This window comes from Rosa rugosa, chromosome 3 (genome assembly GCF_958449725.1).
Source record: "Rosa rugosa chromosome 3, drRosRugo1.1, whole genome shotgun sequence".
NCBI classification, from domain to species: domain Eukaryota; kingdom Viridiplantae; phylum Streptophyta; class Magnoliopsida; order Rosales; family Rosaceae; genus Rosa; species Rosa rugosa.
The window spans coordinates 44,997,666-45,025,116 of NC_084822.1; the positions used below are offsets into that span (position 1 = coordinate 44,997,666).

Genomic DNA, 27,451 nt, shown 5'->3' on the forward strand with positions numbered 1-27,451 from the left:
TGTATCCTTTTCGTGCTACACTTGACTGGCAAATTGTCAAACTCATGTTCTATCTTTATGTACGAAATGTACCTACCCATTATCTCATACTTTCTAATTATTCTTTTTCTTTCTTTTTCCAAGGTACCACTTTAGCTTCCGTAATTAGAAATTTGTACCAAATATATTTTAACTCTATACTTAATATATATTCTGTGGACATATATTTCTTTTCGTTTTACATTAATTGCTTTACAGATTTTAACTCATAATCCTGACAATAATTCTCTCTAATGACTCTTCTCACATATTATTCCTCTTACAAGATATAAGAACCACTCTAGATTTTTGACCCTCATAACGTAATCATCGATTGTTATGAGGGTCAAGATGTACTATCATAAACCTTAAACTTTTAATCTTATGAAATCAAGATGTACTTCTCCTAATCGATCAATTGTACTACTAGCAGAAGTAGCTAGTGCTCGCTAATTTACCGGATACATGCTCGACCGTCCGATCGATCGAGGTTCACAATGGAGTCCAATGTGAAACATCAGAGAACATCAGAATGTAGAACAGATAGATGACGATGCATCAACTAAGTAATTAATAATGATGAGATGAGACTGAAGTGGGCGAGTACTGGGGTCAGTCGAATGAAATCAAAGCAAAAGGAGGAAGAAAGAGACCGGGGGGGGGGGGGGGGGGGGGTTATTAGTTTATTACTTATGGGAGAGGATCCTCTCTTGAGCTCTATTTTTGGCTGAGCTTTTGTTTATGTAATGCCATGTGGACGCAATCAAATCTAATGGTTTAAAATAGCTAATGGACAATCTCAGACTGCATCATCTTCTTCTTCTCTTTCTCTCTCTCTCTCTTCTCTCGCCTTGAAATTTATCAATTAATCAGCCAAGTGTTCTTTGTCTTCAATCTTCACCAACTACCCTCTTCTCTCACTCTGTCTTTTGAACCTAGCTAGTTCTTCAATTTTGGATCTGACCCAGTTCATATATAGTTTTCAATTTGTATTGCCCATGTGCCCATGTTTGATTGTTAGCTTCAGAATCTTGGTTTTTGGATAAGAGATCTTGAAGGGATATATTCATTCAAATTTGACCGAGGGAAGAGAAGCTTAAAATCATCTGGTCTTTTGGACTGAGCTAACCACAAATCAAAAAAATAAAATAAAGATATAGTGAACGGATTGAGTATCAGCAGGAACGCATAAGCAAGAAGGCTAAGGTGGTTGATTACATTGGTGCGGAGTAAAGAAGAAAAACTGAGATCGAGAGAGAGAGAGAGATTCCACTCATTCCAGTGTGAAAGAAGAGAGGAACAGGAGAGAGAAGGAAATAAAATAGAAAAAGAAAATCCAGATTTATTGTAGGCCATTAGATCTTACAATGGACACTTGTCTTCATCTCTTTAAAATCTCAGGAAGCGCAGGTGAAAATGTTGCTCAGCAGAGGATCCTCTCCCATTACTTATTGGAGATGGAGACCGTGGACTCGTGGAGGTGTGAAAAAGTATAATCTAATATAATAAATCGACGTACGGCTGATGCTTTCCGTGGCACGGACTGAAAAGTAAAGATGATAACCCTAGTTTAATCAATTTATTATTTATGGCTTGCGGTAGGTATATGTCCACCGGTCCTGATGAGCCACCGGCAAATTACACAAACCCTAGTTGCTTATAGAAGATCCTGTCTACAAATTACAATATACATGCTTCAAACGTGTATCCGTGTGTGTCTATATATATATATATATATATGCCGAAATCAATTTTAATACGATCATGTATAATCCCTTATAGAAATCTAGGTGCTAGTATATTTAACTTAAAATTAATTGATAATAAATGTATGTGGAGTCTAATATCTTATGTTATTTTGCAAGATTTAGAGTTTCTGATGTGTGATTAAATGTATTCTTCCACTGTCACTTGATAATTTTCAATAGATGATAGTTGATCGAAGAGTTTTTGTGCGTGTGTGTGTATCTGTAATTGTATTTTGAACGAGTACGTTCTTCTTACACCATGCTCCTCGGCTCCTTCTAATTAACCCTTTAAATATTGAAATGAACTATTAAATTGAGATCCTTTAGGATCTCTTTGCATCTAAATTTCAAATATGACCTAACTTGCAGCACTTAATTATATAGTTACATAGTTGTCGACGTCATTGCCAAATGAAAATAGGAACACCAGGATTGGTTCATCTAATCCTCCTATCACACTTAAATTTGAATTGAAATCCAGTTTATCTCTTTTGATGTTCAACGTACGGTACTTCGTGATTGATCGATATTGTGGCCATCAATATCAGTATTATTATTCAATACCGCGTTGCATTCGTGTCCATTAGCACCTCTAGAACATGCCTGGAACAAACGTACATATATATACAATCGTACTTAAAAAAACCTTCGCTAGCTATAGCTGCGCTCCATGCATCATTGTTCCAACGAAAATTCCCCAGAAAAGCTAGCTAACTCATTTTAAATATGTATGAACAGACTTTAGCATGATCTATAATTGAATATCAACTTGGTTCAACTTTGAATCCATTAACATTTTCTATTTGTTTTTACCCTGATGATCATCGTAATTCACTCTCTCAATTATCACATGCACTCCCCTTAGTGCTGGACGCAACATGCAGAAAGAGATTAATTTGGTGGGTGCCTAGGCTAGGATATGTCAAGTACTCTTTAGTGGAAAACAAACCACCAAGTCTTGTGTCTTTGCTATTTTTGGCCAAGGAAAATCATGTAAATATGCAACTCAGCAATCTTTTCTTTGAATCTCGAGAACTCCATCTTAAGAACGAATGAAAGAGGCACTGAGTGCCTCTTAGAAAGCATGCAACGAAGATGTTGCCACGTAAATTTGTCAAAAAGAAGATCATACTAAGAAACTTAGCAACACTTTTAAGCACTACATTTCAATCCATATATATGACGTAATGTTTGTAAATAATTTTTATCGGCACGTAATTTAATAATAATAATCATATAATTTTTGCGAGCATATTATTGGAAGGAATCACCAAAACAGTATTGGTTAACCGTTTGATTATCACTTTTCTAGCTTCAAGTTTGTATTGGTCTGCAATCTAAATAATCAAGCGTTAATCTGATAGGTTTTATACAAATCTTTAACTACGTTGGATCTTAACAGTTCCGATCATTCTAGACAGATAAAATGCAAGTCAGAACTTTCAAGTTTGTGGATGCTAAACCTGTCTATGAAGTGTCACCCTTCAAGTATGATTAAATGATTAATTAGTTAATAGATGTGGACAGGTTGTAGGTAAATGCAGCCAAGGAGCACAACCTGATTACATAATTAGTCTGGAGGCACCGTTGTTTGTTAAGTGAAAGACTCATTTAACAATATCACAACTATAGATCAGGATGATGTTAATTTGAGGACAGATATTATCCACCAATAGTAAGAATGCAATTTTTAGACTGGTGAAAGTTAGAAAGCATGATATGTTAAATTAAGGTTGTCAAGAACTAATTAAGTAGGTCATGTTCAGGTTATCTAACTAAAGTTAGGTTTCTTATTTGGCGCCTATGAATGAATAACTTTGAAATTTTTAATTATTTATTCTGATGTCAATCAATTAATGCATATATTTTTTGAAATAAATAATAACTGAGAAAACAAAATACTTAATCCGTGAGTCAACTTTTAGACCTCTCGCAGTCTCGCTTACAAAAGGAAAATTAATGTCACTACATCAAATTATATTAAGCTGTTTCAATGCAAGTATGAGTCTCAGTTTACGTCTAAAATATCAATTATATTCCTAATTTGTATAGTTTATTACCTATGTATTTATTGATTTTTCTTTTCAATCCTATAAGAAATTTAGTAATTGACTTGTTAGTCTCAATTCCCTTCATGCTAATTGGTGTAATTGCTAGGGCTAGTTTGGGATTGCTGTGACTTTTAAATAAAACTGCTGCTGCTGTGTTGTGAGAATAATCAGCTGTGAATTAAAACAGTTTCGTGTTTGGTAAATAATATTTTTAAAAGTGTTGTCGGTACATAAAACAACTACAGAGCGTGTTTTTATCCACAACAGCTTCTAAAAGCAACCTCTAGGCTGCTTCTAAAATCTGCTGTCAGTGACATGTAACTTTTAATTAAAGCTGCTTTTTATTTATTTACCAAACACATTAAAATCTAAAATTTTGAACAAAAGCTGATTTTTTAAAAAGCGAAACAATCCCAAACGAGGCCTTACCATGCTTAAACTAAAATATTGCCACTCCAGTAAGTAACAAAGCATAACACATATGATTATATCTATATATGTAAAGTCCATTGATTTTCCACTCTAAAAAAAATTCCATTAATTTTTGAAAGAAGTGGCCAACTTGATCACGTAAGGAGATCCAAGAAAATTGTTTATCGCCTATAAAAATGGGATAAAAGATGTTTACCAAATAAATAGCACAGAAGAAATTAAAGACAAAGGAAAGTGGCACCTGTCGATGTAACATCTGCACCATATCTTAATAAAGTGGGAGTGACTTGGGTCTATATATCATCACTACGATTATGATTATCTCAGTGTTTCATGTCCATGTATATGGTATTTCATATTGTTATCACATGTAGAAACTAATGATTGGATTATTTCCTAATCCTGAGCAGTAGATGTTGGTTCTAACCTAATTCCTACATACAAGTATTTCAGCACCCAAGAAAAGGCTTAGTTTGGTTCATACTTGTATATTATCCACCATATATACGACAAGAATGGTTATGGAGCAGACGTATTTGCATCCAACTCTAGCACAAATATGAGTATGTATTTAGGTTTCACATCATTTCTGGTGGAGGTGGGCATGTTGTGTCCGTCCCATACAAGTTTTGGCCCCGATGATATGTACAGGTAAAGATGGAACATAAGGGGAAGTACCATGTCTTGTTAATCAACCTCGCATCACATGACACCAGGCAACTATGCATGATGTATGTGAGTTGTGACCACTAACATGCTACATATATCTCAAAAGCTACTAATTAAGAAACCTTGGTGAAACTTGGGGTACTCGTGTGGGGTATGATCCTTTTTCATTATCATTTTAATTTCATTCAATTTGTTAAATCAATTTAGATGATTAAATACACTACTTATTAAAGAATAGACAATTTTAGTTATTCAGTTACATGCATATGATGAAAGGAAAAAATAATTCCGCTAAAAATGTTATGGTGTATCTCTTTACTCTCTTAAATTGTTGCGAAAAGACAATTGTGCATCACATAAATTAATGACCTTGCACGCGTTCCACTCAAGTCACCAAGTTCCCTAAATCCAAATACATGAACACCCTACCTGAGAGATGAACCTAGCTATATGTTGTTTTCATGCATACCTAGCTAGAGACAGGGCATTGTCTTAGGATTAATGAAGGAAAGGACCTAAGCTTGCTAGTTGTCCACTTAGGACTTTGAATAAAAAGAATTATGACTATCTAATTCCACTCTGTCTCTCACTGTTCATGGAAGTAACGCGCGTGTATATATATCACAATTCCTCATTCCAAAATTCTCAACTCAACTCAACTCAAGAAACTGAAAATCGTATTGAGTAACAAGCACTTCTGGTAGTACTAATTATGGGTTCGACCGTGATATCAATTCCAGATGGAGAGCTTTCTCTTCCTCTTCCCAGCATTAAGAAAGAGAAGGAGAGACCAAACAAGCTTTCAATTATTTTCTCCTATCTTGGAGAGCTACAAAAGAACAGGCAGAAAATGAGAAAGCTGATTCACAGCATCAAGGTTGGGATTGCACTGGTTTTGGTTTCACTTCTCTATCTGCTCGACCCTCTCTATGAACAAGTCGGAGAAAATGCCATGTGGGCTATAATGACCGTCGTCGTCATCTTCGAGTTCTTTGCAGGTATAATCGGGTTTCAAGTTCTGATTCATTTTTAGTTCAAGTTAATTTTTTGTACGTTAATTAACATATGTTTGGGTAACATTAATTTTTCAGGTGCTACACTTAGCAAGGGCATAAACCGAGGATTGGGAACCATCTTAGGAGGTGGGCTTGGCTGCTCAGCTGCAACTTTAGCTCAAGAAGTTACTGGCATGGGCGAGGCCAGCACCATAATCATTGGTTCTTCTGTATTTGTCATCGGTAAGATAATGTTACTACATATTTCGCTCAATATGCTTTTAGTACTCGCCCCCAAAGAATTTGGAACTTCTACTTTCATGACGTGGCGTGCATTACAGATTTTAAATGGTTGATGACGAAAGTGTGTGATGAATGTGATCATATTTTTATAAACAGTATATCTCATGGTTTTCAGGTGCAGCTGGGACATACACTAGATTACAGCCGAGCATCAAGAAGAGATACGACTATGCAGCAATGATATTCATACTCACCTTCAATCTGGTGGTTGTTTCGGGTTTACGTGCCGAGGAGGTGTTGAAATTGGCTCGTGAGCGGCTTTCAACCATCGGAATGGGTTTCGCCGTCTGCATCATCATAAGCTTGCTCGTCTTCCCCACATGGGCCAGTGATGAGCTTCATGACTCTTTATCCAGTAAATTCCAAGCCCTTGCAAAAGCTATTGAAGGTAATTAAGTTAAATAGCTAGGAAGAGAAACTATATATTCACTAAAGTCGATATGTATAATTGAACCATCTAACTCAACTTCTTATTCGTCCTATGTATAGAATGCCTTGAAGATTACTTCAGATTAAATAGTGAAAAGGATAACCAGCCTGGCCAACAGAGTTCCAGTTCCGGTAGTTGCAAATCGGTGTTGCACTCTAAGTCTAAAGATGAGTCGCTGGTATATACTATCTCCTCTTGTTACTGGTATATGCAAGAAATATTACACCGAGACAGTCTTTACTGGAAAATGTCAGAAACCTTCGAAGGATCATCTTTAATATATTATCAGTCATATCAAAAACAGTTTGGCCATTTTAATATAGACATATACCAGACAACTGGATGAACTGAAACAATCAAATGGCAAAGCGATTTTCAATTTACTGGTTTTTTTTGTGGTGATTAACCTTAAAAAAATGACCTATGATATAAGCCGATCATTAAAATGCAAGTATTTAAAAAAGTTAATCACATTTGTCTCATTTGATGTTAACCTTACATAATGCATGATAAACAATCTACTATATTTTAACATAAAGTTTCAGAAGCACTACCTTGGTTATATAACCAAAAAAGTGAGTTGTATCGGTGTTTACTGTTTGGTACAGTACTAATGTTGTAATACGTGTTGTATGACAGGCAAATTTTGCGAAGTGGGAACCATGGCATGGGAAATTTGGTCTTTACTACCCATGGAACAAATACCTACAGGTTGGAGAGCAGCTAAGAGACCTCGCTACCATTGTCCTTTCCCTCAAAGCCTGTCTTCAATCTCCTAGACAGGTACATTACACATACTATTTATACCATAATTTTCTGTCACTTAAGTTGCTTCAACAAAAGCTTATGACTAACTCTTTGTTTTGGAATGGTTAGCCGTCGTCAAGTGTGAGACAGTCGATCAAAGAGCCTAGCAAAGCTGTAGGGTTGGCACTCGCATTGACCCTGCGAGAGCTCGGAGAGAGCGTTACGAAGATGAGAAGAAGCCAACAAGAAGCTGTGATCATGCCCAAGTTGAAGTCAATGAGAGTAGAGCTGAACTCCATCATTTCTTCTTCCAAGTTTGGACCACTAGAGAATGTTGATGAACTTGCTATTTCAAGCTTTGTCTTCCTGTTGATGGAAATTGTGGAAAAAGTTGAAGAATTGGTAAAGGAGGTTGAAGAACTTGGAGAACTCGCTGATTTTGGTACCAAATAACTGTCTATGTATAGTGTATATATAGACATGGCATGGTCTTCTTAACTAGCTATCAGTACTATGAGCATATATGGTATTATGCTGTACATAATAACCATTTGCCAATTTTGGCCTGGAACTACATGTATGTATGACACCAAATCATGGGACTTGGAAGTAACCATGTAACTGATCGATGATCATATATATGAGAAATAAGGTTCTTTTTCCCTTGCAATTCCTCTTTGTAAGTGAAATACATAGGGAGAATTAGGCAATATATTTAATGTTTCTAATCTTACCATTCCTAGTTCTGTAGTGGTGGAGGTAATGACTGTTATTAAGGCTATTGAGCTAGCTTGGGTAAGGCCGTAAGGGACTGGAAACTTATATGGCTAGAGGTTGACTCTTCCCTAGTTCTAAATTTTCTGCCTGATTTGGTGCCTTGGCAGCTTCCTATTGAGTGGGGCAATTGCTTATACAACATTTCTTAGATGCAATTCCGATCTTCAATATCTTTCGGGAAGGGAATTAAGTTGCAGATGCATTGACTAATTATGGTTTGACTTCTAGTGAACTGATTTGGTGGGACCCAGCTTCTTCTTTTATTCATAAACATCTTCAGACAAACCATTTGGGTATGCCGAATTTTTGTTTTCGATAGTTTGGTTTTTCTATAGCTTATTTCCGTTTTGTATGGGAGGTTTTGATTTTTTGGTCCCCCGTTTTGTATTTTTTTTTTCTTCTTCAATGAATTTCATAGGTCTAGGTGGATTTTTGCCTTTTCACTTTTGACTTCAACTAAAAAAAACAAAAAAAAACAAGGGCCCTTGACCCAAAGCCCCAAAATGAGCAAAAGTTATCTCACTTACCCCAGCAACAGATTTTTATTCCTCCTTACACAATTTGAATTAAATTGACATTTTTGCCCTCAGCCTAATAAAAAAATTACATCATGCCATGCTTTTGTCTCTCTCATCTCTCTCTCGCCACCATGATCCCGTCCCATCTCTCTCTCTCTCTCCAGCAACTGCCGGCGATGCACTCTCTCTCTCTCTGATGAAAGAGCTCGCCGAGAAAGCTAAGGTGTCGAGGACCAACCCTCCGGTGCTGCGCATCTCCGGCGTCGATCCATTCCTCGATCTTCACCTCCGGCGCGACGTCGAGTTCTTGCCCAGATTCCTGCGTTCGATCCACTCCGCCGTCTCCTTGGCCTCACCGAGCGTTCGATCCACTCTGTTGTGCATCACTGGCGTTCGATCCACTCCGCCGTTGCTGTATCCTCTAGTGCTCGACGTAGGCCAGTGGCAGAGGAGAAAGGAGAAAGATGATTTGGTGCCCAAATCAATTTATCTCTTTCGTTTTTTTTTTTTTTTCATTTTTTGTCTTTGTTTGGTAAAATGGGGCAGAAAAATGAAAAAAAAGAAGTTCTATTGGGGCAATAGACGTCTGTTGAAGCGTCTATTGGGGGGCAAAAGACGTTTTGAATTGATGTAATCTTCTCGTTTTTTTTATTTGATCAAAGTTTATTTGTCTGAATTTAAAGAGATTGGTTCTCATTCCGGCAACTGAAAGTTCTGTTGGGAGGCAATAGACGTCTATTGGGGGGCAATAGACGTCTATTGCCCCTCTATTGGGGGGTAATAGTTGTCTATTGGGGGCAATAAACATTTCCGGTGAGGTTTTCAGAAAAGTCCGGTGGACAGCGGCCGACGACCGGTGACTAGAATCTGGCGACCGGTGGTCGGAATCAGGAGGCCGGTGACCGGATTCCGACCGGCCGCCGGATTCTGACGACCGGTGACTGGCTCCGGCGAAGTCTCCTATGGTTTCTCTCTCTCTCTAAGTAACAAAGGGGTGAGGGTAAAATGGTATTAAAAAAAAAAAAAAAAAAAATCTTAATGGGGTATTAGGGAAGACCTCCTTAGAGTATTTTGGGTAAGAGGGAATTAAAAAACCTTAATGGGGTAAGTGGGAAAAAAATCCCTAGAAATGGGGTAAATTGACAAAAACCCAAAAAACAATGCTCTGGTGATTGAGGGATGTTGATGTCATAATTTGGTTCGACAAATACTTTTGACTTTTCAACCCACTCCACGTAGGACGCGTTGAAATGTCAAAGAGTCCACGTAGGACTCTGACCTTTCAACGCACTTAAACCTTTCATCGAGAAAGAAAAGATAACCATAAGATGGAAATAACCATGGCTAGTGAGATGCCTCACTTTGGTACTCCAAGTCTTCAACCTTGGATCGCCACTTCTCAAGTCTTGGATGGTCACCATATGATTGATTCACCATCTTGGATGGCAAGACAAAAGCATATCGTGACCTGACTATCAGGGAAACATAATCCAAAGGAATCAAGAGTCTCAACCCCCAAGAACAAGAGTTCGACCTCCAAGCTTAAAACTCTCGACCTTTAAGGATCATGACCACGAGCTCCAAGGCTAAAGCCTCGACCTCTAAGGCCACGCACATGCAATCGTCATGAAGAAACATGGAGCACCAATCAAGGAGAAATCTCACCAACCATGCCAAGTGTCAAGTTCCGACATAAGGCATGGCTCCTCGGCATGGCCACGAGCAATTCAAGGAAAAGGGAAGCTCGGATGTGCGACACCTGTCTCTTGACCCTTCACCAACCGAATCAGACCACAACGTGGTGACACGTGTCACCGAATCTGTCAAACCCATACCTTGGAGTGTCATTAAGCAGGAATTACGGGCTGACACCCCGATTTTAGGGAAGAGCCCATACCATCCCTTTCCACCTCATCTACTCCTTCTCCTATAAATACCAAACCTTTACAAGCAGAAAGGGAGGACTTCAGCTCCCTCTTCTCTCCCAAAAGCCATGCCAAAATGCATAATCTCTTCTCTCTCTTTCTCTATTGACATGTCAACTCCATTATTATGTCAAAATGCTTAAGCATCATTCTTTCTTCCCCAATCTCCATAAATGTTCAAACACACTTATCTAACTTAGGCATCGGAGTGTGTTTGGCCGGCCTTAGGCTGGTCCTCCGATAACCTTCCATCTCTTCACATTTGCAGGTCTTTTCCATGGAGCTCCGCCAGCTAGAGAGGGCGGATGCCCAACGTCAGGTGAAGGAAGTCCGAGACGAGACCCTCAACTTCACCCAACAAGGAGCTTGGAGGCCCAACATCAGGTGAAGGAAGTCCGAGACGAGACCCTCAGCTTCACCCAACAAGGCTTAGAGGCCCATCATCAGGTGAAGGAAGTCCGAGACGAGACCCTCAACTTCACCCAACAAGGAGCTTGGAGGCCCAGCATCAGGTGAAGGAAGTCCGAGACGAGACCCTCAGCTTCACCCAACAAGGCTTAGAGGCCCATCATCAGGTGAAGGAAGTCTGAGACGAGACCGTCAGCTTCACCCAACAAGGAGCTTGGAGGCCCAGCATCAGGTGAAGGAAGTCCGAGACGAGACCCTCAACTTCACCCAACAAGGCTTAGAGGCCCATCATCAGGTGAAGGAAGTCTGAGACGAGACCCTCAGCTTCACCCAACAAGGAGCTTGGAGGCCCAACATCAGGTGAAGGAAGTCCGAGACGAGACCCTCAGTTTCACCTAACAAGGAAGCCTGGAAGCCCAACATCAGGCAAAAGAAGCCCGAGGCCATACATTCAGTCGCAAGAGGTGGACGACCAAGACTAGGCACATGACCACCAGGGGCATACCTTCAGTCACAAGCAGACGACCAAAGCTACTCATGTAGTCAAACTAATCGAAGGAAAAGATAGGCCCACTTGAAGAAAACAACCCCACCACTTTACACTTGGATTTCAACGGATCTTCCGTTGACTCGTTGATGCCGAAATCGGCACCAACAAGGGACACAAAGCATCTCTACACAACCTTGAAGAGACTATCACACTCGAAAACTTGCTGTAGATCCCTCTTTGTATTAATAAATAAACAGTATACATACTAAACAAGTGAGATAACCATCAGAGGATGATTAATTGTTTCTCTTGCAATGAGAAAGTGATTGTCAGCCGGTGATTCGATGTACAAGCTCTTTCTCTTCCTCTCGTTACTCCAAATCGGTGATTCGATCCTTTCTTGTAGCTTGAACTTTGTTTTCTTGTCTCACGGCTGTAGCGTCCCTCACCACTATAATGTCCTTCAATGCGGTATGCCAAAATTTTCTCCTTCTCAAGTTCAACTGCATCTCCAATGCTTCTTCGATTGCAACCTTTGACTTCTCATTTAGCCTCTGTTCAGAGGCTTGGAGGGAACTCATCAGCTCATCCACTGTCGGGGCACTGAGATCTCGTGACTCCTCTATTGCTGTGACTTTGCTTTTGAACCACTTTGTCAAAGTCCAAAGAATTTTCTCCATGACTTGGAGATCCTATATAACCTCCCTATTGGTTCTCATCTGATTCACAATTGTGAAGGTGCATGAGAAGTACTCTGAGATACTCTCTCTTCTCTCCATCTGAAGAAGCTCAAATAGCCGCTGTAAAGTCTAGAGCCGAACCTTTTTCATCTTATCTCACCCCACATAGTTGTTAATGAGACAATCTCAGGCCTCCTTTGCGGTAGCAGCATGTGCAATCTTCTCATAAATTTCAGAATCGATAGCTCCATAGATATACATTAGCGCTATGTTATCTTTCTTTTGGTTTTTGATTAACTCCTCTCTCTGGTTCTGTTTTGAGATTTGCATCTCCCGAATCTTTGAATCTATTGATTACAACCTCAATGTATTCCATCAATTTGAAGAAAAGCTTCATCAGGACTCTCCATTGTTGAAAGTTGCCCTTTTCATCAAATTTACCGACTAGGCACTGCGAGAACTCGATTCTGTTGGCCATCCTTGAACCACCAGCAATTCTTTACTCCTCTAAACTTTGATACCAGATGTAGAAACTGATGAAGAATAACAGCACCAAGTTACTACAGTATGTTTAGACCAGAGTAGATGGAAACACAATAATGACTCACACCAAACACTAACTAACCCAGAAAGAAAATAGGGAAGTCTGAGGAAGATTCTCAATGACTAGATTTAATTTCCATATAAGGAATTCATTAGGCGTAACCTTTGGGATTGCAATTTGCATAAAATTGTTGCAAACATAGTGTATACACACACATGTATACATATGCATGTGTTCTACCTAGGTCATTAAATTCCTTGGTGACAGATGCGGCACATATATATATGAACCTAGGTGTATGTTTGTTTTCATGCATGTCTTAGGGTTGAACTGCTAATTTGTCCACAACTTTAGGGCTTTGAATAGGGACTATCTAATTCCCCATTTATCGTCTTTTGTGTATCTATATGCATAAGAATTTTCCTCACTCAAAATTTCTCAACTCAACGTTGGGTTGAGTTGAACAAGTATTCTTGGTGAGTTGGTGGTACAAATTATGGGGTTGACTGTTATATTATTATTATTATTAGTATTATTATACATACACTAAAACTGATCGCCTGCCGTTTATCGACTTGAGCTGAGCCTTCTTGAAAAGATGGAATTGCCCTTATGTTTTTTTTTTTGAAATTACAACCTGCCATTCGCCCATCGACAACGAGAGCCTGATTTTTTTTCCATCTCTCCTCCCTCTCCTCCAGTACATAGATATTGGGTCTGATGGTGAGAGGATCTGGTTTCACAAACTGCCCTCTCAGCACCATTTTAAGCCTAAGCGCTCCTGCTGCTTCCGCTGCTAAGCAACCATCTTCTCTCTATTCGTCTCTCTTGCTCTCCGACTTGCAATCATTACAACGAAGGAGTTTTGAATTCGTAATACGTACCCAGTCAATTTCACAACCCAAGGTAGAAATTGAGTTCTTCTGAGGTAAATTAGTATGATTCAATTGGCGTTAATGTTCTATTCACTATTCACTATTCAAACATTTTAGCCCAACTATTCTGCACTACTTGCAACCTAATCTGAATCCAAGTTTGTTTCAAAGGAATTTTTTTTTGTATTTTCTAAGGAATTTAGGGCCCTCCACTCTAGGCCTCATCATTTAGCCCGCGGATCAAGTGGGCCAATGGAGGCCCGCAAGGCCAAAGTCCGACCCGGCCAGGTGGGTAGAGGGCCGTTTAGGGGTTTGAAACCCGGCCCGGCCCGCCAAAAGCCCGCTAGGCAAGGCCTGTAAAAGCCCGTAAATTAATATATATTATATAAAATTATATATATATATATATAATTATATATATATATATATAATTATATATATATATATATATATATATAATTTTTAGAAAAGTATCCGTTGGATTTAGTCATATTTTGGAGATCGGAGAGTAGTGGAGACCAGTTGTCTCACACTAGCCCATTTTAGGTCACTTACTCACTTAGGTCGGACTCTCACATTCTCACAAATCAAAATCCTCAGCTGCTGCTAGAGCCGGCCTTGGGGTAGTTCAACTGGAAATGGCTTGTGGTGGTGGGTTCGATTATAATTAATTTGATGGAAATGGCTTGTGGTGGTGGGTTCGATTAATTTTGTTTACTTTTTCTTCTTTTTTCTCTATCCTTTTTTCATCTCTCATTTGGTGGGCATTTATTTTCTTCTTCTTCTTTTCTTTCTTCCCTTTTATCATCTCTCATTTTTTGCTGTTTATCCTTCTCTAGTTTTTTTTTTCTTCTCTTTCCTCTCTCAATTTTTTTTTAAAAAATACCAAATTGGAGGACGTAGGCCTTATAGCAAACAGGAAAAACTGAAACTCAACAACAATGAACTTTATATTCAATATTTTATAGTCATTTATTAAGTTATAAAACTTATTTACTTTTTCTGCTGCGCCGAAATTGTCATAGTGTTTTGATGGATACACAATTAGTAAGCCTTGTTATAATTTTAGTAAATCTTGTTATAATTTTCGCTCCAGGCCTCCAAAATCTCAGGACTGCCTCCATTCCCTCCATCTCCAAGCTCCAATCCTCCGGTCACTTACTCGGCTTGCGTTTTGATATGAGAAGTAAGTTCCTCTTCTTTCCCTGTCAAGATTGTAGAATCTCCTTGTTTCTGTTTGTTTTATAGAAGCAATCTCTGTGTCTTTTATTTTTAGTCTTCATCAGTTCGGATTTTGATTTTTGTACCCTTTCCTATTATGGGCAACAAAATTTGAAGTAAATTATGTAAAGACTAAAAGAAATCTAAAATTAAGTTGTATTCTGTAATCCTGTGGTTTCATGTAGATAATGATTTGATATTAATCTCAAACTCATATAATTTTGTTTGGTTACTGCTGCATTTAGGTGCCGGTTGTATTTCTTTCGTGGGTCTTCACTCATTTGTTGCCAAAAGGAAGTGTTGTTTTAGCAGAGAATGACTTGAGGTCTGCATATACGATCTAACCAAACAAGGACTTGAGGTCTTGAGCTATCCGAACTGCAAACGAGATCGGTAGTACCGTACACTCAAAGGTGAGAAATGGTTTTAATAATTTTACTATTGTCCCTCTACTTCCAGTTTGTTAGCTGCACTCCTAAGATTAATTTAGTTGTTGGCTGTTGTTGCTAATTACTTGTTCAGGGGTGTCTCCCTCTTCTTGGTTTGTTCTTTTCTCTCTCTTTTTTTGGTACAATCCCTGTTATTGGTTTGTTCATCTCATGATGTTTGACCTCTGTTTCTTTCTTTTAAGGATTAATTATTCCATTTTTGGGTCAATAAGAACATTCATTGACTCGACATTTTTTTTTTGAATAAAGAAATCTTATTGTTCTAATTGTGAGATTTCCTCCAAAGTGTTGATTTGAGGGCTGAGCTCCTTACCAGTAGTTTATGTCACTCTTAGCTTGCTATTTAGTGGAACTGAGGGCTATTTAATGGAACTGATCGATTGTAATCTCTAATATTGCAAGACAAAGAAGAGCAAACCAAGGAATGGACAGTAGCATTTCTACGAACTAAGTTGTGCCTCATAGCAGTTTTAGCTTGCTCATTCAAAAATCTCAAGTAATATCTTGACTTGTTTATTTCCAACTAGAAATGGATGATATTAATGCTGATAATTTGACTGAAACCGAAGGTTCATCTATTTCAGCATCTTCTAAGAAATCTAGATTCACTAGTAATGTTTGGGAATTTTTTGAAAGGGTTCAAGTTAATGATCATGGAAATATAGTTCTAAAAAATAAATGTGGGGTTTGTAAGGCTTTGCTTAGAGGTGGTCCTAGTGCTGGGACTAGTCATTTAAGAAGACATTTACAAATTCATGAGAAAGGGCAGAAAAAATTAGGTCCTGATATTTCTAGAAATATAACTACTTTTGCTTACGATAAGAATGTTGCACGTAGAGAACTTGTTGATTATGTTATTAGAGCTGAATTGCATTTTACTTTTGTTGAAAAACATGATTTTAAAGGAATGATTTGTCGAGGATTTTGTCCTCAATATGTAGGAATTTCAGCCTCAACATGTAAAAGAGATGTGATGAAGAAATTTACTAAGGGCAAAAATGAGCTTTTGAGTCTTTTTGAAAAGTTTGAAGGAAAAATTCGTTTGACCTCAGATGTTGGGCCATCTCGTTAAACAATGGGTTACATGTCACTTACAGCACATTTTATTGATAAAGATTGGTCTTTAGATAAAAGAATAATATGCTTTAAGATGATTGAGTACCCTCACACGGAAGAGTCACTTGCAAATCATATATTTGAAGAATTGTTGTCTTGGCATATTCATAATAATATATTTTTCATCTCTTTAGACAATGCTATGAATAATGATGTGGTTGCATTTGTTCTTCCCACTTATCTTATGCTTGAGACAGTGCCTAAAAAGTTGTTTCATGTACGTTGTTGTGCTCATATTTTGAATTTGATTGTGCAAGATGGTTTACATATTTTAGGTCCATCTATTGATAAAATAATCAATGTTGTTCGAAGCATGAATTCTTCTAATAAGAGACCTGAATTGTGGGTGCATTGTTGTAAGGATTTTGATTTGCCAAAATATATATATTGACAATGATGTGCCTCATAGGTGGAATTCCACTTATGAACTTTTAGAACTAGCTTTAAAGTATAAGGGGCCTTTAAATATGTATGCTCAAAAAGTGAATGATAATACTCAAAATAGGTCTTGCATTGAGATGTTCCATCGGAACAAGATTGGTCAATTGCTCAGCTAGCTAATGACTTTTTAGGGATTTTTGCATCCTCAACTAAGATATTTTATGGTGTTTATTACCCTACATCATGTCGTGTTATTAATTGCTTGATAGATATTCATACAGTATTTGTGGCATATTCTGATTGTTTTGTCTTTAAGGATGCATTGGCTGCAATGAAGGACAAATTTGATAAGTATTGGGTGTGGCGACCCGAATGGGTATACCATAGCGCCGTAATATTAAGCCAATAGGAGCTTGATACGTCGTAGACATAGCGTAGACCTACCAACTTAATACTACAAGACCTTTTGAAATACAATTTTTAGAAAGTCAGAAAACAATTAAAACTTTTAAGAAAGGACTTTCGATCAACAATCCAATATTCATATTAACAAGTCTGGAAATACTTTAAAATAAAGTAGGCAAGTGCACTGTGACGCCTTAGGGCTTACATCATAACTGAAATAAAAGGAGTTCAATAGCAACAATAAAACATAGAGTGAGGCGCGCTCCCAGGTAGGCGGACCTCACATAATTCAACTGAGTTCAACATTGAAAGGATAACGAGTAAATTGACAGAGTACCAAAGGGGAGGACTTCAAGAAACAGGAACAGCAACACACGAACTCGGCCAACAACCCACTTCTAGTCCAGATCGTCCGGAGTGACCTCGTTGTAACCTGAAATGTAGGGGTGAGCATTTCGTCCTCGCTAGCCCAATAGGGGCCGACCCAACCTTAGTTAGGTTTGAAAACTAATAAGTAAAACATAGCTACTAGAATATAGATTGTGCGCATTTGTAAAATCGAGTAAAACAAATGCAAACAAAAACAATCATCGTTGTCTTTTTCAGAAAATCATGTGCAGCATGCTTACACCACTTGGAGCTCCGAGATACTTACCTGCCACCTAATCTAGAACAATCGGTGACCGACCGGTTCGTCATTCTTCGAGAACCGGCCAACTAGTCTATAGTCCTCGTGACTACGAGTAGCGAAAGTGTCCATTTCTTGGCCCTGAATGTCCGAAAGTGTCCATTTCTTGGCCCTGAGTGTCCTATGACTGGTTCACCGTCGGTACTTACATTTCCTCGACGCACATAGGAGCACATCCCCCTCCGGAGGTTCACGGTTATCAACACCGTGGGATGACTAGGAATCAACGCGTCTAGGTCCCATTCACTTTCAGGTCACAAGTACAAACATACAGTGGGGTACAGTATCTCAACATGCAAGTCTAGCCTCAGTTTTCGCAATCAACAACTATCAATTATAAAAACACAGATATCACGAGATATTGACTAATAAACAACAAAAAACGTACTTACAGACAACATACTCTTATACTAGAGCATTCCACGTATATAGAAAAACCTCTAACAAGGAAGGGATAGCTCACCCTACCTGGAAATGTCGGCGTATTCCACATTTCGGTGCTTTCCGCTTATTCTTCCTTAACGATCATGTTTCTTGAACCATTACTTAGTTTGTAAGTAATTATCCGGGTAAACATCGTGACTAACTCTAAGTAATCGCGCATACTAAATCATTTTTATTTTAATGAGGCTATTTATTATTTCTTTCAACTTTTACCAATTTGGGAATCTAACTTCTTTCTTAAAAAGGAAAACATCCTTATTGCTCCATTAAACCATCGCCAATCTGAGCGACCAAAGTTGAGTCGATCCTCGCGTTTTAAGAGGTCGGTCAACCTTGGTCAACCCTCGGAATTGACTTTTGACATTTGACTTCGACTTCCGACTTTTGACCAAGTACCCATTTATTTACCATTATTTCTTATTTATTTTAGAAATAAATAAGTAAATAACTATAAATAAAGTTTACTTCTACTTTTACTCTTTTGCTCCTCATTTTTCACCTTTTTACTTTTACTTTCACCCTTTTCACTTTTTACATTTGAGAATTTATTTTAAATTGGTTCACCACTTTATCCAACAAACAATTTCACTACCACCACAATGCACATACTCACCATGAGCCTAGATTTCCTTGTGAATTTAGGTTTGTGATTGTACATTTGCATATTCTAGCTCTCCTTAGGTTAACACCCTAGCTAGTAAAAGGAATCTAATCCTCGTGGGTTCGACAACCTTTATTAAATTTCTATACTATTACTTGTACCTTTTATACTTGTGTGGCTATTTGGCTAACATATATCCTGTAGTTTCTCTCATGGCTAGAGATTTGCTAACAATTCCAGCTTCTACTGTAGCTTCGGAGTCATGTTTTAGTGCAAGAGGTAGAATTGTATCTGAGAGAAGGGCCAACTTGAGTCCAAATACAATAGAGGCATTGATTTGCTTGAAAGATTGGAGTTTGGCAAAATCAAGGATGCAAGAGGCTCAGCGTGAAGTGCAGCTAGCTGAAGAAAGGAGACTCATTAGAGAAGGACGACCAGATTGGATGGGAAATAGTGAAGATAAAGCTGAAAATGAATCTGATAATGATTCTGGAAATGACTCTGGTGAATAGGTACATTGTTTTTTGGTTCATTGCTTCTATTTTTTTATTTTCAGCAAGACATATTTACTGGTTCTTTATTCTTCAATTGGTCTTTAAATGTGTAGGTGAGACAAGTTGAATCCCATGAGCTTTCAACCAATCTCCAGCCTTAATATTCAAAACCTGACCTTGAAGAACCTGAGCTGCACTATCAGATTGTTACTGGTAATGCGCGCTTTAATCTTACTATTAAGCTGCACTTTCAGATTGTTACTGCTGCACTAGATAGCTAATTTCGAAACTGAAATCCTCATAACTAAAAATAAAGTGGTTTATTGGACATTGTTGGTATTTTTGAGCTGAAACCTCCCTATTGGTTCCCTTCTCTGTAATTTTCCTGGTTTGCTTTCTTTGTTTTAATTGCTGCATTGTTATCCTGGTCGTTCAACCAATTTCATTAGTAACAGCTAATCCTACAAATTCTCTCATGAAAGAGTTGATTATGATAGCTGCATTACATATTTTGACATGATATTGGTTCTTCCTGTCAAGAAAATATCAGATCAAAGATGCATCTTGATCCCTTGTCTGTAATTTTCCTGATTTGCTTTCTTTGTTTTAATTGCTGCATTGTTGTCTTGGTCATTCAATAAATTTCATTAGTAACAGCTCATCCTACAAATTCTCTCATGAAAGAGTTGATTATGATAGCTGCATTACATATTTTGACATGATATTGTTTCTTCCTGTCAAGAAAATATCAGATCAAAGATGCATCTTGATCACCAATTCATTTACTGTGCATCTTGGCTAATAATGACTAAGAACAGAACTTGGAACTCTACATATTTTCATGAATTCTCTCTCTATTGTTGACTGCACCCATAAAATCAATGTGATCATACAGGCTTTACAATGTGGTGATCATGATTTTCTGTTATTATGCATATATCACTGTTCAATTAATCTTGTGCATTTGTTTAATTAGTTCTAGTTTTTACTTTTGATGTTCTGTGTATATCAGCAATGTTGTTCCATTTTCTCCCCTATCATGTGTATAATTAGTTATGTTTTAACTTATTGAACAGATATGGATGCCAAAGTCAAACACATGATCAAACTCATTGAAGAAGATGCAGATTCCTTTGCTAGAAAGGCAGAAATGTATTACAAAAAACGCCCAGAATTAATTAAATTGGTTGAAGAGTTCTACCGAGCATGGGGAATGGTTTTGGACTTTTCGTATAGTCGCCCATTCCCTACACTTTGTATTTTTTGTATTTTTATTTCAATAAATTCAACCGGGCATGGAGATGAACCTCCTAGCTAGGCTGGGTTCCAAACCTCTTAAAGAAAAAAAAATGCATCCTTAAATATTTCTTTGTAAATAAAGTCCAGCCCGGCCCGGAAAAAAACGAGGGCTACCCGACCAGGCCCGAAAAAGCCCGCAAGACCCGCGTTATGTGGACGGGCTTGGATCTTGCGATTTATAATGAAGCCCGGCCCGGCCCGCTCCAAGCCCACTATGAACGGGCCGGGTTGGGCTTGACGAGGCTTACTCCACTCCCAACTCAAAAGAAAAGAAAAGGGAATCCTATCAATTTTCTGTAGAAGGTCCACAAACGTGTTCGGACTTAGGATTAGTAATTTCAATTTTTATGACTATTATTTGCACAATAGACTTTAGTGATTAGGAAAAATGATTGATTTTCTGTGATGGGTGAGTCTCCGTTAATTGTTATGGCGTTGATGAACACATTTTTATTGGGGAAAATTTAACAACAGTACCTGACAAATGGGTGACTTCGAACTTCGATACATTATGTTTCAAACAAATCATTTTGGTACATGAACTTGAAATCTCGACCTAAAATATGTACATGACGTCAATAACACCGTTAATCCTATGCCATTATTCATTTTTCTATGGATAATTTAGTATTTTCCATTCTCTCTCTCTCTCTCTCTCTCTCTCTCTCTCTATCTCTCTCTCTCTCTCTCTCTCTCTCCCTCTCGCTCCCTCTCCCCACTCACCACTCCTCGACGGTCGACGCTCCACTAGTCCCTCTCTCTCTCTTTCTCTCTCCTGCTGAGTATCTCTTCCTCAATCCTATGTTTACTGACTTGCTCTGATTATACAAACCATCCACAACCACTCAAATCACCAAACAAACCAATCTGAGTGTCCAAAATCCAGCTACTCACAAACCCCAGAACCATTGACCAGAATTGAACCAATCTGATTTTTGATCTGGGGCGGAAAGACTCGACCTTTCATCAAGGTTTGTGGGTTTTTTGGGTTCTTTGTTCTTTTGGAAATTTTAAATTTTTGAAATCTGAATGATGTGGGTTCTGGGGTTCCGTAGTTGTGTTCTTGTTTCAGATCATGGGTTTTGCCCCGTTTCGTCTAATTTTGAATCTAGGGGTTTTGGTTTTTGGTATTTGAAGGTGCTTTCTTTTGGGTTCTAATGTGTTGGGACTAGTCTTAAAGGTGATCGAAATGGGTTCCAAGGAGAACAATCAAAGTCTCGTTAGGCCTGCAAATTTCGAAGGTAGAGATACTTGAGAACCTTTAAATAGTCTTGATGGTTCAATTTCATTTTTGAATTCAGAGGTTAGTGAGGACAATGAAGAGGGTCATTTCATGGAGGTGGAATTAGGGTTTTCTGGGATCAGAGGAAGCGAAGAGGGTTAGGTGATGGTGGTGGGGGTGGGGGTGGGGGTGAAGCCAGAGGCCCAAATAGGGATGCAATGGTTCCCCATACCTTACTTCATTTCCCATCCCTTACCCGCCCCAATCCCTGTAATAAGATACTGGGGATTCCCCGTCCCCATCCCCATTGGAGATTAGGTCCCTATACCCGCCCCAATCCCCGTTAACAATATTACTAATTTATTATATAAAAATTCATACAAATAACTATGGATTGTAAAATATGAAGTTAAAATCAAACATCAAAATAAAATAAATTTCTTATTTCAATCAAGAAAAATTGACATGTTGATAAAGATCTTTTATTAAAAGAATCTTCCTTTTTTTGAACATATTTATTAATAGAATTTAAATATTGACAAAAAGATAAAGTTTCCATAAATATTTATTTATAAATAATATATATATATATAGGATTTTTCTCAGGTAAGGATGTCCTTAGTTTTTCTTATAGAACGGATTTACTGTTTTCACCCATTTTCCGATCACATTTTCACATCTTAACCGTTCAGTTTTTAGTTCCTAATGTATGGATCACCTCTGCAAAATTTCAGCCAATTTGGTGATCGTTAAGGCGTCCAAAACGGCAATTTAGACGAACGAACCGAATCTGTCGAACCGGAACCGTTCGTTTACATTGTTGTAATTTGCAGTTTTGGATGCCTTAATGATCACCAATTTGGCTGAAATTTTGCATAGGTGATCTATACATTAGGACCTAAAAACTGAACGGTTAAGATGTGAAAATTTGATCGGAAAGTGGGTGAAAACCGGAAATCCGTACCTGAGAAAAACTAAGGACGGCTACACTCCGTACCTGAGAAAAACTAAGGATGTCCTTAGTGTAGCCGGACTGTATATATATATAGTCCGGCTATATATATATATATATATATATATATATATATATATATATATTTCAGATAATTCTTATTGGGTGGGTATGGGGATGGGGATCAAAATATATCATCTCCGCTCCGTACCCGATTTCAGAATTCGAATACTGGGGATCCCTATCCCCGTTACCAGATTTCCCCTGAATTTCTCCCCGTTAGGGTCGAATACCCGATGGGTACCCTACTCGATGGAGATTTTTGCCATCCCTAGACCCAAAGAGTTCTTGAGGAAAAAGAGAGAGATGAAGTGGTTGATAGGTGCGGCGGATTGGGGGTTCCGGCTGTGGGCTTGGAAGGGAGGGTCATGGAGATTGCGAAGTAGAGTATGGCGTGCCAGCAGGCGCAGTAGGAAAGAAGAAGTCGGTGGAGCTTAGCGCTGGTTCGATTGTCGGAGTCGATGGAGAACATTGAATATTTGTTTGTTAGTTTTTTTTTTTCATCAATCATTGATGATAGGAGCATTTTAATGCGACGTTTTAACTGCATTTCCCTACATTTTCTGCGTTATTTCCTTAATAAAACTCTGTTTAGGAAAGTTTCCATTCTTGATTGGGAAAGTTCCTATTTGTAGAAAGTTTCTATTTTGTAGTTTCTATTTTTCATTTTTGGAAAGTTTCCATTTTCAATTTAGGAAAGTTGCCATTTTTCATTTTAGGAAAGTTTCTATTTTTCTTATTAGTTTCTATTTTCAGGACCTCGGAGCTAAATAGTGGAAATGAACTCACGAATGGAAAGAGGAGCTTGCAAACGTCAAGGGGAGCAAAAATGAGAAACAATGGACCACAGAAATGAGCAGAAATGAAGAAAAGAAGTTTTCCTGCTTCAACCAGGAAACCCTGCGAAAAGAGAGGAGATCTTACCAAGCAAGTTTCCAACGCAACCATGAAAAAGAAATGGAAAAATAAAGTGTTATGACGTTGGAATGTATAAAGGCTTGAAGTTGAAGCAACAAGGCCCAAGAACTCTCAAGACTTATTGGATTTTCGGCAAAATGGATCAAAAGCCCACAAAGCCCATGCAATTAGGGTTTGTGACGCAAGAATAAACCCTAGAGATGTGGTTGCCGTCCAATACCAAGAGATAAACAAGGAAGTGGCGTGAAAAAATCAGAAATTACAAAGAAGATTTCGGTGGAGATTTTCTAGGGAGATTTTCTTGGAACGAAATATTCTTGGAGAATTATCTTGTGCATTTGCGGTGTGAAATTAAGAGGGAAAAGAGGAAGCAACGTGAAAGCCAAGCAAAGATGACGCCAAGAGAAGAGAGTTTTAAGGAAGGAAGAAGTGTGGACAACAAGAAAAGCTCAAAACAAGTCTAGATACATTCCTAAAATCCCTAAAGGTAGTTTGGCCGAAATAAAAGAGAAAATCAGAATATTATCATGGGAATTTCGGCAAGATTATTTAGGGAGATATTTTAGAGAATTTTGTGATTGGTTGGACCACCTCATAGGGCTTATGTGGCAAGCAAGCATTGGAGGAAGTCATGTGGAATTATCACATTAATTCCGTGGAAAATATAGAGAAGTGCACGGCTTGGAGAGCAAGGAGGCCGTCCCCTATATATACTCCCTCTTTCTCAACGCAAAGGGTTTCCTCTCTTTGACGTTTTAGACTTGAGAAAAAAATCAGAAAACCTCTAGAATTGCCGTGAGTTTCTCCATCCTCTAGAGCAAGCCACGAAGTTCAAGCAAGGCCAAGGAAGAGAAGAAGAAGCCGTGATCTATTCCTCCACCATCCACCTTTGAAGCTTGCTTTCGAGTTTCAAAGAACTCCATCGTTATTCACCCATCATCATCCTCCATCCACGGTGTAATTCAACCTCTACTTTGTAACCTTTGCTTTGTATTTCGTTGGTTTTGCTCTAGTTGACATATATGTTTGAACGATTGTTAATTTCTGGGATTTTATGATTAATTGAGAATTTTCAGATTCATATATTGTAATTCGAGAGTTGCTTATGTGAGTTTGTTTAATTAAATTTGCGTTATAGATATCTTTTGTATTTTAATCTTATGTGGTTCGAAACACTTAGGGTTTTGATATGAATGTTGCTAGGTTTAAGAACATGAATCAACTTTTTGCTTTGTGTAAACTTGAATCAAAGTAGTAAAGGTTTTGTACAAAGATCGAATTTAATTGATGAGGATTGCAATTAGGTGGACTTTTCCATACTAAGTTGTACACTTGAGTTGATAGCCTTTCTCTATGTCTAATGCGTTAAACATGTCATGATTGACTAGCTTTCTAGGGCTTGATTACATGTTTGATAGGATTAATCTAGGTGCTTTCGCTTAGGTTAATTAGCATTGAAAAGTAAAAATGGGAAATTATTTGCTTTCGAATGTTTCACATGATCAACTCCTTTCTCATGACTTAGATGAACAATATTAGGGTTTGAATCAATTTTAATAATAGTTTCGGGTTTTGATCTTTGTTCTCTCATTCCATTCGTGTTTTTATGTTTTATTTGTTTTCTTAACTTAGTTTATTTTCGAAAATCAAAACAAAATCCCCCTTTTTCGTAAATAATGTTTATACTTGTGAATATCTTTGTGAATATTATACTATGTTTTAATTTTAATTGTTTAATTGTTTGACAATGACAGGTGTACCCTCAATCCCCGGAATAGAACGATCCCTATTTGCTTATACTACTAACGATATTTTCAGGGTTAAATTATGCGCTTGCTTTTAGCGTATCAATTGAATAGACAGATTTTCCCTGACAAATTTGACCAAACATTAACTAACGGTGGATTTAACGGCATGTGTATATTTTGGGTCGAGATTTCAAGTTTATTTACCAAAATGATTTGTTTGAAACATAATGTATCGAAGTTTGGAGTCACCCATTTGTTGGGTACTGTTGTTAAAAAATTTTAATTTCATTGCACAGTAAGCATTTTCTGTTAAGTTTTGAAAAGGGTAGGGTTGCTCTGCTCTTTATTTAGTTTATGATGGTTGATGAGAATTGTTCTGTCTATTTCTTTCTGGACCTGTATGTGGATTCAATATTTCTCAATTAGTAATGCAGATAATCTTTGTTTTATTGATTGTAAGTTTTGGTCTGGTTTTGTTCATTGTTTGATTCCTTTATCGTGACTATACCTTTTCATATGGTTTTTCAGGTTTTGAACAAATATACCTTATAAGGAAACTGATCCTTGGAGAACCATTCATGGTATGTCTGACATATTCATACGTTTTTGACTAAGGAAGATCATTTCTGACATTCATTATTCTGTAATTCTGATTATTGGAACTTCCTTGGACTATATTAATGCAGGCTAGCAAGGAAAACACCAGACTTCTAGGTTATGAGTTATGACAATGAAGAGCTAACAAGGAAACCAATAAAGTGAAAAAGGTTACCATGAAAAAAAAATTGAGACTGTAATTATAATAAATTTTGAGTGGTAGAGTTTGTTTTTTGTTTTTTTTTTGAATCAATCGATAAATGATTATTCTTATAAATCTCAGGCCAGAATGACCATTACATACCCCTCCGCTACCATTTGCAGATAGACAAGAGGTTGTGGGGGTACCACATGGTACATAGGGACTAGACCATTTATTATACAACCAGTGCTCACTTAAAAAAGCAAGCCTATTACTACAATAACCTAGGACATAGTAATAGACCGAGTAAAACTATACTCATTAGTGCCCGGAAGAAAAAATAACAAGCATAGTCCCTAGAAAAGAGTTATTGAAAGCAAAACTACTAACAATCTATAGCCCTAGGTCCAAACACTCAGCCCAAATGACAAAGTGAAGGCCCAAGCCAATAAACAGCAGCCCTAAAGGACATCTTTCCAAGGCCCAACAGCGAAGCCCATCCCATCTTCTCTCCACAGCCCCAAGCCTTCAAGCTCCACGTACAACTGCAGATTGCCGCCATGACCCCGCCACTCCGCCACCGCCTCCGATCTCACGCCCAACCCAGAAGAGAGGGACGATCCGCACCACAGATTGAATGGAGAATTTTTCGAACAGTACATGAACTAAATGTCACTGTGAATTAAGGTTCCTCATTTTACACTAATTACATTTCGGTACCTGGATTATAAAACCCGACACAGTTTTGGTACCTACCGTCACTAACTCCATTAATCTGATGTCATTATTCATTTTCAAAAGGGTAGTTTGGTATTTTTCACTCACAAACTCCCTCTCTCTCTCTCTCTCGCTCGGTCATGATCAAATCTCACCTCCAATCTCCTTCCCTGCTTTCTGCAATCCAAGCAGAAAATAGCTTGTGCTCATCCCATCTCCTAATTCAAGACTCTCACTTAATGATCTAATCTCCTCCGCTTTGCCTTCACCTACTGCCCAGAAGCCCAAACAAACCGTAGCTGCCATTCCTCAAAGCCAAGTCGTCGTCAGCCGCCCTAGCCTCTCCAGGCCAAGTCCTGCGTCGCAACCAAGCCTCAGCCTCCAACC

At 38.1% G+C, this 27,451-nt stretch overlaps 1 protein-coding gene and 2 long non-coding RNA genes across 3 annotated transcripts; all 3 read left to right on the forward strand.

Annotated features, from left to right (window-relative positions):
• The first annotated feature begins 5,394 nt into the window (after positions 1-5,394).
• On the forward strand, positions 5,395-8,085 carry LOC133739881 (aluminum-activated malate transporter 13-like). The gene is made up of 6 exons (XM_062167699.1): positions 5,395-5,916; positions 6,010-6,156; positions 6,332-6,604; positions 6,706-6,824; positions 7,286-7,429; positions 7,523-8,085. Exons 1-6 carry the CDS (start codon positions 5,631-5,633, stop codon positions 7,844-7,846), a joined length of 1,293 nt encoding a protein of 430 aa, XP_062023683.1. The 5' UTR covers positions 5,395-5,630; the 3' UTR covers positions 7,847-8,085.
• Positions 8,086-14,429: 6,344 nt separating this feature from the next.
• LOC133735862 (uncharacterized) lies at positions 14,430-20,689 on the forward strand. Its single transcript, XR_009859306.1, has 5 exons — positions 14,430-14,796; positions 15,077-15,244; positions 19,168-19,427; positions 19,523-19,622; positions 20,486-20,689. It is a non-coding gene; the product is annotated as an uncharacterized LOC133735862 (long non-coding RNA).
• Positions 20,690-23,331: 2,642 nt separating this feature from the next.
• LOC133738371 (uncharacterized) lies at positions 23,332-26,392 on the forward strand. The gene is made up of 3 exons (XR_009860098.1): positions 23,332-23,427; positions 26,137-26,189; positions 26,295-26,392. It is a non-coding gene; the product is annotated as an uncharacterized LOC133738371 (long non-coding RNA).
• The last annotated feature ends 1,059 nt before the right edge of the window (positions 26,393-27,451 follow it).